The sequence below is a fragment of the Semicossyphus pulcher genome, unplaced genomic scaffold (genome assembly GCF_022749685.1).
Source record: "Semicossyphus pulcher isolate SPU_LCO1_2020_fin unplaced genomic scaffold, fSemPul1.0.p SCAF_18, whole genome shotgun sequence".
Taxonomy (NCBI): Eukaryota; Metazoa; Chordata; class Actinopteri; order Labriformes; family Labridae; genus Semicossyphus; species Semicossyphus pulcher.
Window position 1 is genome coordinate 2770218 of NW_027211691.1, and position 12058 is coordinate 2782275.

General features: G+C 45.4%; 1 protein-coding gene across 4 annotated transcripts in view; it reads right to left on the bottom strand.

Annotated features, from left to right (window-relative positions):
* Positions 1-1360: 1360 nt before the first annotated feature.
* Positions 1361-12058, bottom strand: part of ccny (cyclin Y) — a 57961-nt gene continuing 47263 nt past the window's right edge. For all 4 annotated transcript variants that reach the window (XM_069667247.1, XM_069667245.1, XM_069667246.1 and 1 more), the window contains 3 exons: positions 9251-9417; positions 3693-3855; positions 1361-2415 (listed from right to left, as the gene is read on the bottom strand). In XM_069667247.1, coding sequence (XP_069523348.1) covers positions 2299-2415; positions 3693-3855; positions 9251-9417 — 447 coding nt within the window. In that variant the 3' untranslated portion in view covers positions 1361-2298. The remainder of the gene's footprint in view (positions 2416-3692; positions 3856-9250; positions 9418-12058) is intronic.

Below are 12058 nucleotides of genomic sequence, written 5' to 3' on the forward strand. Positions count from 1 at the left end.
TACACTTTACACAGACGATTTAGCAAAATGTATACAATCTGTTTTTTTGTAAGCAGAGTTTGAATGAATGCTCTTCCATTCATCTCGGTCCTCTCAAGAACAACAGAAACTAACCCTGAAGAATCATGCTTTAATGGCTCCTAAATGTCAATAATCCATTTGTGCTGTTTGTTTGTAAGCTGGAAGAACGGTACAAAATGTTAAAGACAAATTACTTCACTTTATTTGTTCTACTTCCTCCAGTAGAAAGAGGAGACGTGTTAAAGTAGCTTATTACAGGCACCACAGGTCAGGACGATGGCAGTGAATTGAGTTGTACACAACATGAACTCTACAGTATGTCTCATATCTGACCCGATCTTCCAATCAGTCGGCTCCCGAGTGTGCATGCTTCATCGTATTCTTCCGCAACAACAGAGCAATGCACGAGTATTGCTTTAGGTGAAGAGCTGTGTTTGAGGGGTTGGTTGGATGGACTTACTGTAGAGTGTGCAGACCAGAAGTGGAGGGAATGCAGGATGGTTTTGGTGAGACGCAACACAGGAATATTCTCTTTTCTAGATACTTCATAAAACCACGTCCATTACATTATCTGGAGGTGCAAACAGCTCGGTTAGCTTCACGTTGTCATCGAGGAACTGTGTCTGGGTTACTTTCCTGCTGCTGCCAGCGACTTGGGGCTGACCAGTGCCCCGTTTGATGAGCTGTTAGCTCGGATCAGTACCAGGATTTCTCCGATGGACACAAACTACCGGCGTTCTGTTTCAGCTCTTAGCGCCCCGGGTTGAACTCCCACCCTCGGCCCTTTGCCGCGCGTCATCCCATCTCTCTTCCCCTGTTCCGACACTATCCACTGTCCCCTCAGATAAAAAATTTAAATGTGGCTTACAGCGTTATGAACCCAAAATAAATACATTTAGTTAATTCGATCCATCCATTACCTTCCACTTATCCGGGGTCGGGTCACGGCAGCAGGCTAAGCAAGGTGACCCAGGCGTCCCTCTCCCCTAGCAATATTTTCCAGCTCCTCCTGGGCGATTCCGAGGTGTTCCCAGGCCAGACGGGATATACAGTATAATCCCTCAAGCAAGCTCTGGGTCTACCCCGGGGCCAGTTGGACGTGCCCGGAAAACCCAGGAGGCATCCCAATCAGAGGCCCGAACCACCTCAACCGGCTCCTTTACATGCGAAGGAGCAGTTGTGATTTAATTGCAATAAAAGATGAAAAAGGAGGGCTAAGTAAGCAATGCATTATGCAGATTTGTGTAAAATAAAAATTCATGCTTTGTCAGGTCTGCACCACGACAAAAACGCCTGTTTTTTAAATGGAGTTTGGTTTGAACATTTCTGCTGTTCGGGACGTTAAGGAGACCCCGCAAGGCTTTCATGACACGGTGTCATTCGCGTCGGCCTTTTTGCACCTTTGCAGTAACCTGGTCTGTGATTGTGCCGTGCAAAGATTCCCTTCCCTTTTGGTCTGAACACACCTCGAGAGAAAGTGTTCATAACTGAAACATGTTGAATTCCCAGGTCCTGTCAAAGCGCCCTTAAGCTAAACACTGACTTGAGTTAAATGGCTACAAATGAATACTGTAGATTAAGTCATGATATGTAGTCCAGTTTATCAACTGTAAACTCACAACAACAACAGTGGAATGTACATGTCTTTCCTTTGTGTGTGTGTGTGTGTTGTGCGAGCGGAGCGTCCTGCTGCATGGGAATGCAAAAGAGCAGAAAAACACCAAAAAAACAAAAACAAATTGAGCATTTTAAAATTTCATAATGTGCCTGTAAGCTGTCATGAAACAGCTCCTGCCTCAGCTGAGAGGCTGAAGCAGGAGATTAAAAACAAAGGAATGTACAAGCAGGTTCCCTCAATCAGCCAGCCGCGCCTCAGAGGGGATTATGGGACGCTGTCGCCGCTGTCGTCTTCACACAGTCTCTCGTATCGCCAGCTTTACTTCTGTTTGGCCTCTTCTTCTTCTTCTTCTTCTTCTTCTTCTGCAGCTTTCATTCTAACGACTTTCACGCACACGCTTCAGTTTGGTTCAGCTCAGCTCTGTTTGGTTCAGTGCAGGCACCCAGTGGGACTTCGTTTATGTACAACAACCAGGGAGGGTGCAGTCACACTCGTAAAAGTGCCAGATTGTGTGAGTGTGTGTACATGTGTGTGTGTGTGTGTGTGTATTCCAGACAGACCCACTGATCCACAGGACTGCTGCCCACCTGGTTCTACCTGCCCACCAGGCAGAAACACAGTACAGTTAGTGTGACAGGTGTTTCTCCGTGCTGCAGGTGTTAGGAAATGATGGCCGGACACCACCGCACCACCGTCAGGTTGTCCGCGCTCTGCGACCGCTTCTTGGCTTGTTTCCTCAAGTCCTTGTATTTGTCGTCACACAACCGAGAGATGGCCTGCAAGTCACAACAGAGAAATGAGATGAGAAGGTCTGCCTTTGCTTTATCTGGGCTGCTGCCAAACAGGGTTTGAGATAATGAAGCTTTACATCCCAGTTTTCTGGCTGAAGGGTCTGCTCATGTGTTTCTGGTCTTGTCCCCTTTATGTCATTACTGGCTTAAAGAATTCAGATGCTTCTCCAGGGTGTTAAACAAAGATATCTAGGGCAGTCTGAGACGAGCACTTTTGTCTAGAGTCGAGTGATTTCCATGTTTACTGACCTTATAATCAATTTCTTATTTATATTTAGATATTTATGGATTCTCAAGGAGGCTCGCAATCCTTTAATTGTTGTTTTACTATGACTCTTTTATGACTTTGCCATCATAATGTAAGTAGAAAGTATCGACTGTGTGTGTTTCCTTGTTTCTGTGCTGCAGGTTCCTGGTAGGCGTGGCTTCTGTGCACCTGGGAGTACCTGGCAAGTCTCCCGAGGTGCACTGAAGCCCCAGCCGTCCCCCAGTGTGGTTCCCTCTCGAGCATCGTCGCTCTCCATGCTTCGGGCACCGCGTTATTGTTTGGTTGGCTTCGGCCGTCTTTGTAGTTTTGTCTCACATCATGCAACATGCTGATTAAGACACCCCATAACCTTTTATTTAATATTTACAAGTTAAACAACCGTGTGTTTCCTCATTCGAGGTGTGTGGGGCCTTTATCTCAGGATTGTTGTATTTCTTTCGCACATAACACCAGAACACAAGTATAATGTGCATAACATAACATAGAAGCGAATGCCCCTGATTCATATGTTCATATGTGAGCAATAACAGTGAGACATCATGCAGAGTATCAGGGTCCTGGTACCAGGCTATCTAAATGGAATGCAGCCATTATTAATGATATTAAACGCTGTGCATTTCCTGCTGTGACGTGTCAGAATTCTGTGAAAACGACCTTTTGGACAGAGGAACATGCAGGCGATGATGCTGCATATCCGCACACATCAACATCATTACTGCTGCATAGATTGTTTCAGACTGTAACTGCAGCGAGGCGGAGGGGCGGGACGGAGGAGGAGACAGATGCTGAGGCAGTGAAGCTAATTACACAGCAACACGTCCTGCGCCCCGTCCTTCACCCAGCTGATGATCTACAGGCTGTGTTTGTGTGCACGACTCTATAGCCGAGGCACCGGCTGGCCTCCAGTCATTGTTTTCCACAGACTGCAAGAAAATTGGGCTCAGATTTTGAGATGTCTGTCTCCAGTTCTATACACATACAGTTCACTCCTCACCTCTAGTTTCTGGGCCTTGTCCCTGCTGAGGGGCTCCAGGGGGAAGCTGAGGTTGTTGGCCTCAGCCAGCGAGCGCAGGTCAAAGTAATACTTGGCGTAGACGCTGGACGGCACGTTGATGTTGAACTGCAGCAGCTCCAGGAACTGACGCTCCAGCTCGTTCCTTTGTAAAGACAGAGAGAGAGAGAGAGAGGATGTGTGAGTTTGACAAATCTGATGTTTTGCAATTAGGAATTAGGAATTAGTTAAAGTTGAGGTTGAAATAAAGCCTCACTGAAATCGAATTGTGTGTCTATAAATAAACTCAGTATAGAGGCTCTGAGAGGAGACGAAGACGCTGGATGCTCATGAGACCCTCCTGGCAGATCCATCACCTCGCACAGACGGTGGGTGTTATTTTCACATGTACAGCGCCAATACATTACACCAAGTAAATCCCCAGTACTCCCACCTAACATAAGCCTTCCCTCATCCTGAAAACGAATGGTATCTTAGCGAGAGGCTCTGAGCGTTACGAGTAAGAAAGCACATTAATCCCACATCCTGAAAATGCTATTGTCATGCATCGCCTCGCGCTGCACGGCCCTGTGATCCCCTCTGCACCGCTCCGACAGCAGGCTTTCATGTGATGATCTCGACTCACGACTGATTCAGTTTGCATTGTAACCTGCAGAAGAAATATCCATCCCTTCTTTTTCCTTTGTTTCCCTCCCACACACATTTACAGGCGTGCAGCAACAGACGAGCTAAATTTAGCCTCCGCTGTAGCCAAACTCTGCCTAATAACGCTGCTTCTTTTAAATCTCGCGGTGGCGCTCATTCAGCTATTCTCTTCTATTTCTTCTCTCTGCTCCTCATAGTTTCCACACTGACACCTCTGCAGTTATTATCAGAGTCGAGCTGTTGGGGGAAAGGAAGGGGAATTCAGCAGGGCAAGGTTCCCGAGCATGGATTTAAAAAAGTCTAAAAGGGATCTACCGGGGAAATCGAGCCGTGAGTCACCGTCCGGTGAATTGCCACAGCAGAAGCGCAGACTGGGCGGCTCTCCCTAGAGAGAGTCCCAAACAGGTGGATCAGAGTCACTGCTGTGTAAAATCTGAGCCCAAGGACAAGAATACACCGCCACGGGTGCAGAGGGGTGTGAATGCAGCGGGGGTTAGAGGTTGCAGCAGTGGCAACACGTCTGCAGCATCGTGTTCCACTCGGAATACGACAGCCAAGATTCCTGAGGATTTCCTCGGAGTGCTTCTTCTGTTCTTGTACACAACATTTTCTTTCTCAGTTATCCTGATTATTATCTTAAAGGGGAATAACCTTTTTTAAACCATGGGCTTTATTTATGCATATTTAGGGGTGGATACAAAAAGTTTTGGAGTGCTCAGAAAGATTACCCGCCATGTAACAGGCTGAGATGGCTGCAGCGTAATCTCTGATGTTCCCTAAAAGTTCTTGTTGTTTCCACTGACCGGCTCAGACAGTTATCCTAAGTGTCTGACAACATGACAGAAAGGATCCCTGCAGAGACAGACCTTTTTGTTCCAGAGGAAGATGAGTAACAGCCGTTACGTCGCTCTCTCCAACGCCACCAGACTCCATTGACAAAAGCAGTCATTTTATCTTGCAGAACACAGGAGCTGCTCGTCCACAACTGCTGGGATCAGTTAGTTAGTTTGTGTTATTATGTCTTGTTGCAACACAGCTGTACCTCTCCAGAAACTATAAAGCAATACAAACTAACAGGTGGAGGCAGCGTTGGACAAACTACCTTCTGTGTTCTTGGAGGTAAAACGCTTGTTTTTGTTCATGGAGTCTGGCAACTACAAAGCGAGGAAGGCAAAGGCTGTTTCTAGTTGACGTTGCAGCAACTACAACCCGTTTTGCAGCTGCTGGTTGAAGCAATCTGCTTGAGCAATTCCAAAACGTTTTGTAGCTCTTAGTGAACGTCATCCAAAATATGTAAAATCAGGGCCTAAGGCTTAAAAATCCCAGAATTCCAATTTACGATAAAGCCACATCATAAAATCTAATGTTTTCTTTTGCTTCAGACTGATTATTTTTAATGAAACCCTTGGTAGTTATTCAGCAGAAGCCAATCATCTACCATCGCTCGTTGGAACTTCAAATCCAGCTCTGTGACTTGATTTGATGTGGAATCACACTATTACTTCATCGGTACAAGAATAGCTCCTAAGAACTGGCAGCACCATCGGTCTGTTGGTGCGTGGAAAGGGATAAACAGAGGGCAGAAGCCATCTTCTCAGGTGCTCCATCACAGGGCGCTTTGGGACCGAGCCAAGAGCCACAACAAAAGAGAGTCAAGGGTGTCAGACGTATCAGGCACAGGTCAGCAGAAGCATGTCCAGACCACCATGCATGTGACGCTCAACACCTCTCAGGCCCGGGCTGACCCCACAAACACAGACTATTCTCAGCATGGAAAGATCCTGAGTGAGTCTGTGAATGGAGTGAAGACAGGTACAGAGGTAAGGACTGAGGAATGACCAATAACAACAGGCACCTTATTCCAAGTAAGACAGAGCAGCATGTGTTTCAAGGACGGCTGAATGTGGCCATCTGGATATTTATATATATTTTTTGTTTTCTATGATAGTCATTGATAGTTTCGACTGTCTGTCAAACTTATATTTTATTTATTTCACATCATAAAGATCAAACTCAGCCGATAACAACGTGCAGATTATTTCACAACAAAGCTTCTGAATCATTAGCAGCCGTCACAGTTTCAAGGCTGGCGTGTTTGGAGCGAAGAGATCCCATCTGTGCTTTGTTTGTAAGGAGATATTAGATATATTAGAGTCATAATGATATGAAAGTGAGGCACAACACACACACACACACACACACACACACACACACACACACATTTCTACATATAATACGAACATATACTGCAGCCAGTCAGCAGGGGGCGATAGAGAGGGTTTGGCTGCTATGCCGTCCATCTTTTAACACAGTCTATGGTACAAACCTAAACTGCTTTATTTAACAGTATCATACAGATATTAACATCTGAAAGTTAACATCATACTCAGGATCTAAGAAAACAGCGCTTGTGTGTTTTATTAACTCAGCAGCTGTTTAACTTTACTGTGAAACAGATGTTTGCAAAAGAAGAAATGCCGTCAAAGCAATTTTCTTTTCTCTAAATGTGGAGCGATGTGAAATCGTCTGTCAGACTTAAAAAAAAAAAAGTTACATAAGTTCCTGTTTCTGCCGCAGAGAGGGAAGTTCGTCCTAAAGCTCGCTGCTGTATCTGATCCCTGCACTTTAACGAAAGGTGCTTCATTAAGCTGTGAGTGAGACTTCAAACGGAGTTCACTGTGCGATGGAGTGGGAGAGGGTCCGGTTTGAGAACGACCCCACATGTCTGTACCCATTCTTTCACCAGAGAGGGATCCCGACACACACACACACACACAGAGTAAGACAAACAGAGGTCAGGATCAACACTCCTCTCTTCTCTTTTGTTCTTTGTCTCTTATACATTTTTACAATGAGGAACAACAACCTGCAAAACAATCTAAGAGCATACGCTGCAGTGCATAAACTCTTGAGCTAACTTTATAAATCATGATTTAACACTCAGCTTTGTTGTTCTGCACCTCCCATGCAGACACACGGGTTTCCTTTAGAGAGGAGGTGGAGGAAATGTTCCCTCAGTCTCTACATCTTTGCTGCTTCCACACTTGTTTCTCCCAACTCCACCCAGTTTCCAACAACGCACCTGTTGTTCTGCACTTTTCTGGTCATGAAATGTCTAAAAGTCTGACAGTCTTCAAATGGGATATGCCGATAAATCAGCTGGAACAGTTTTTAGATTTTACGACTTTAAATATATTCAACAAGTGTCAGAGACGTCAAGCATGCGCACACACGTTTGGTGGAAGTACTTGTTGGCTCTCACACACAAACAGAACCAGCAGGATGTAAAGTTGATTCATAACTGAAGCCGATTAATTTTGCTTTTATGTTCTCTGAGAAGTTAGCTGTAAAAGCTTTGTGTTATTAAGAGCCGTAAAACGACATGATCAGCGCAGTAATAATAAAACACCTGCAGAACACACAGAGACAGTGCTTAACGGATTTCATGCTCAGTGATTATTTTGATGCAGGAGGAAATTAAACTGGTTAAAAATAAGACCCTCAAAGAGCCACAGGAAACAGCTGCTCACACTGATCACGACTGACTTCAGTCCACAGGTCTTTGTGTTGTGACGGAGACACATGAAATAAGAAAGTGTCAAATCAGTTGTAAAAGGGAGTTCATCAGAAGGTTTTAAAACTAAGAGACTGAGGCTACTATATGGGCAGGATGTGGCGTAGATGCAGGGGAGGAGGATTAATGTTGAGTTGGGTAGCGCCAGGCGGGAGTACTGCAGGTGGCTTTTAATAAACCATAGACTGTTCGAATGTGAAAGAAAGTATAAGGAGAAACCTTTGAATGAACTGTGGGGGAATTGAAAGAATCTGAAAGAAGCCCGCGGCTGAACACGCAGGAGGGGAAGCAAGAAGGAAGATGGGATCTAACCGGTGGATTATTCTTCCTCCTGAAACTGGCTGAGACCGGTGCCTGTTTTGTATTTTTGTTACTCGTATTAGTCGCGATCGATCACTTTTCTGGTGGATTATTTTCTGTTTTCGGAACGAACTGAAGGATTTTTGTTTTGGGACAAACGGACGGCGGCATCGGCGGATTTATTGTTTGTTTTCGGGGTGAAAAAGGACTAAAAGAGACTTTATTGAGTGAACTTTTGTTTATTTAAATTCATATTTTGTTAGATTTTGGACTTTTAGCTGGTTTTGAATGTATATGGGACTGATTTAAAGAGTTATTTTTGTTGTTCATTTGTCGTATTGAGCTGAGTGAAGTTAAGTTCCTCGAGTGACGCACATCTTTTGATCACCTAACCGGCCTATCAGTACAAAGTGGCTATAAAGATTAAAATGAACAATTGCTGTAAAGAGGGTGAAACTTATTTTAAAGAGATATTTCCTCTGTTTAAGTTTTTGTTTAAAAGTGTTTTCTTTTCTTCTAAAAGTGTTTAACATCGACAAGATAAAAAGGTCGAGTGTTACAGAGTTCTGCATTTATTGCATTTGTCAGCACTTTTAACTTCTGCCTGAATCTACCTGCTTGGTGGACAAGTAATTTGTCAATTTGTAAGTCTGACAGAAGAAACACAGAAAAATTCTGGCTTGATTTGTCGTGAATCCCGTTGGAAGGATGAAGCACACGCCGAGGAAGAGCCCGATACATCTGCGCATCCAGATCCGACTCAAGAGCAACCAAAAATGTCTTCTTACTGAACAAGCTGCCACGCTCATGATGTTATTTCAGTCTCATCATTTGCACATATGTAATTGACGATAAAGTGTTTCCGTCTGCGAAAAGAATAATGTAAAGAAATAAAAGTGAATAATAAATACGCAGCTGAGATGAGGAAATATAGATCCAGTGGTCGTGCTGCAGGTTATCAGATCATTGGAGACCGGCTCACTGACTCTGACAGGGTCTGTGTGTGTGTTCAGCCACTCACATGTCCTCCACAGTGATGTCCTTGAGAATTTGGCAGTAGTCGACGTTCCAGACCGCCTGGTCGTCCCAGACCTTCGATGCCAGGAGGATGGCTCCTAAGACGATGCGCTTCCAGTTAGCGGGACAGATGTCGATTTCAGCGTAGGTCAGGAGCCTCTCCAAGTAAACCTGGGACAAAGAGACGCGTCACGTGTCAATATATGGGATACATATTCAGTTTCATCCTGACAGCAACATAACAGAACCTTATACTAATGTTTTATCCATAACCTATGTAATCACCACTTCCTCCTGTGTCTCTGGGTGCAATTAGCCTCTGCTCTCCCTGTCTCCAGCCTCAGCCCACAGAGGCAGTCTGCAGCCTCCCTGTTTTGCAGTCTCCTGCCTGCTCCACCTCCAGGTGAAAACCTCAATAACAAGATGTCAGAAGCTGATGAAATCTAGCTTCCCCCGAGCGTGCTCATTAAAATATACAGTCCGTCTCCCTGCCTGTCTCCCTGCCTGTCTCTCTCTCTCTCTCTCTCTCTGTCAGTAGGCAGAATTCCCACAGTCTGCAGCACACAAAGCGCAGTGAGCCTGCGGGCACCTGTTCCTTACAAGATGAAATACTTGTGCAGGAGCTCACTCTTCTGATCCATTGATCATCATTTTGTTAGAAAGAGAGAGAGAGCATTCTGTTAGATTTTATAGTCGTTGTCGGGCGTGCGAGCTGCAGTGATGTGCTGCATGCAGACGACCTTCTGTCTCTGTAGCTCGCCTATGTGTTCCTTACAGTTTGTTTTGTCTCAGAGGCTCATTTATCTCACCCTAAACGCTCTTAAACAACACACTGCATGCCCTCTGTGGAGCATCAAACATCTTGTTCTGTAAGAAGAGAACAAACGAGCACGTATCGCCCTCAGTTCTCACCTTTTTTTGTACGTAAAATGTTGATTTCAGTAACGATTTATCCTGTTATTTAGCATTTTTTATTAACGTGCAACTCAAATAGACTTCAACAGAAGTGCTTGTAGCAGTGTCGGTGGACCGGCAGACTTTCTAAGCATGCAATTTGCACGTTTTGGAACAGATATGTTCCGATACAGGAAGAGAAGCTTATTCTTCTTACAGCATGTTTCCTCTGAGCTGAAGGGAAAAACTGTTTCTTATTTTCCATAAATAAAATCTGCTGCAGGCTCAGCTGAAGTCAGACCAGCTCCGGCAGCTTAGGCTTTGAAATCTGTCATCTCAGAGGACGAGTCTGACAAAGAAATCTAGTTTGCAGAGATGCTGTATTTTTTATGGCAGAGGGAGATATACGTATTATAATTCCGTCTGAATCTGCTCTGTGGCAGAGCTGTCACATTTATGTGGCTTAAAAACCTGAGCAGAATCCCAGAAGACTGACGGAAAGCAGACGATAGATGATCGTTATTTACCAATAAAATGGTGACTAAATAAATAAAGTGGCGAAAATAACGAAAAACAAAAGAAAACACTCTTTTATCCTACGTCGCTGCCTGGTTTGCCCTCCAGGCCAGATCAGGTGGCTAATTGGACGAGTCATGCTGGGCAGGTCTCTGTGCCTGCAGGCGATGCTAACCCGCCTCTGCTGTGGCCCAGAGCCAGCCGACACACACCACACACACACACACACACACACACACACACACACACCACACACACACACACACACACACACACACACACACACGCATCAGGCAGCAGACACGAAACAGCGCCGAGGAAAGCCTGCATGAAATGAGAGCCGGACCACATGCAGGGCGATGTGAATGCATCAGCACAGAGAGAGAAGAACACAAACAAGCAGAACAAAGACTGCAGCGGGCAAACGGCGGCCGAGGGCAACGACAGCACATTTAAATGATTTCATTTTGGGATTCTTGGGTTGATGTCACAAACAAACCGGTCTCCACAGAGCGCACACTAACAGAGGCTGCTGCAGCTGCTCTGAATGTTTGAATCAGAACTTTAATATTTATTATACAACATATTATTTTCATATTAATGTTACTTGTCCGGTTTTATATCGTTTCTTATGTGTATAAAATTAACACATATATGATTCATAACAATTTGAGCTGTGTGAAAGCAGTAATCTGGAGATACAATACAAAACAATGTATCAATATAAACGCTGGATTGCTCTCTGGGTGGGGAGTGAGTCTCTGCCTCAAGCGAAGGAGTTCAAGTATCTCGGGGTCTTGTTCACGAGTGGAGGTAAAATGGATTGCGAGATAGACAGGCGGATCGGTGCAGCATCAGCAGTAGTGGGGGCGTTGTAGAAGGAGCTGAGTCTGAAGGCAAAGCTTTCAGTTTACCAGTCGATCTACGTTCCAACCCTCACCTGTGGTCACAAGCTTTGGGTAGTGACCGAAAGAATGAGATCGTGGATACAAGCGGCCGAAATGAGTTTCCTTCTGAGGGTGTCTGGGCTCAGCCTTAGAGAGAGGGTAAGGAGCTCAGAGTAGAGCCGCTACTCCTTTGCATCCAGGAGCCAGGTGTGGTGGTTCGGGCATCTGGTTAGGATGCCTCCTGGGCGCCTCCCTTTGGAGGTGTTCTAGGCACGTCCAACTGGGAGGAGACCCCGGGGCAGACCCAGAGCTTGCTTGAGGGATTATATATCCCATCTGACCTGGGAACGCCTCGGAATCCCCCAGGAGGAGCTGGAAAATGTTGCTGGGGAGAGGGACGCCTGGGTCACCTTGCCTCACCTTGCCACGGCGACCCGGCCCCGGATAAGCGGAAGATGATGGATGAATGGATGGATGGACAATACATGTTACACCACAGGGGTTACAATTTTGGG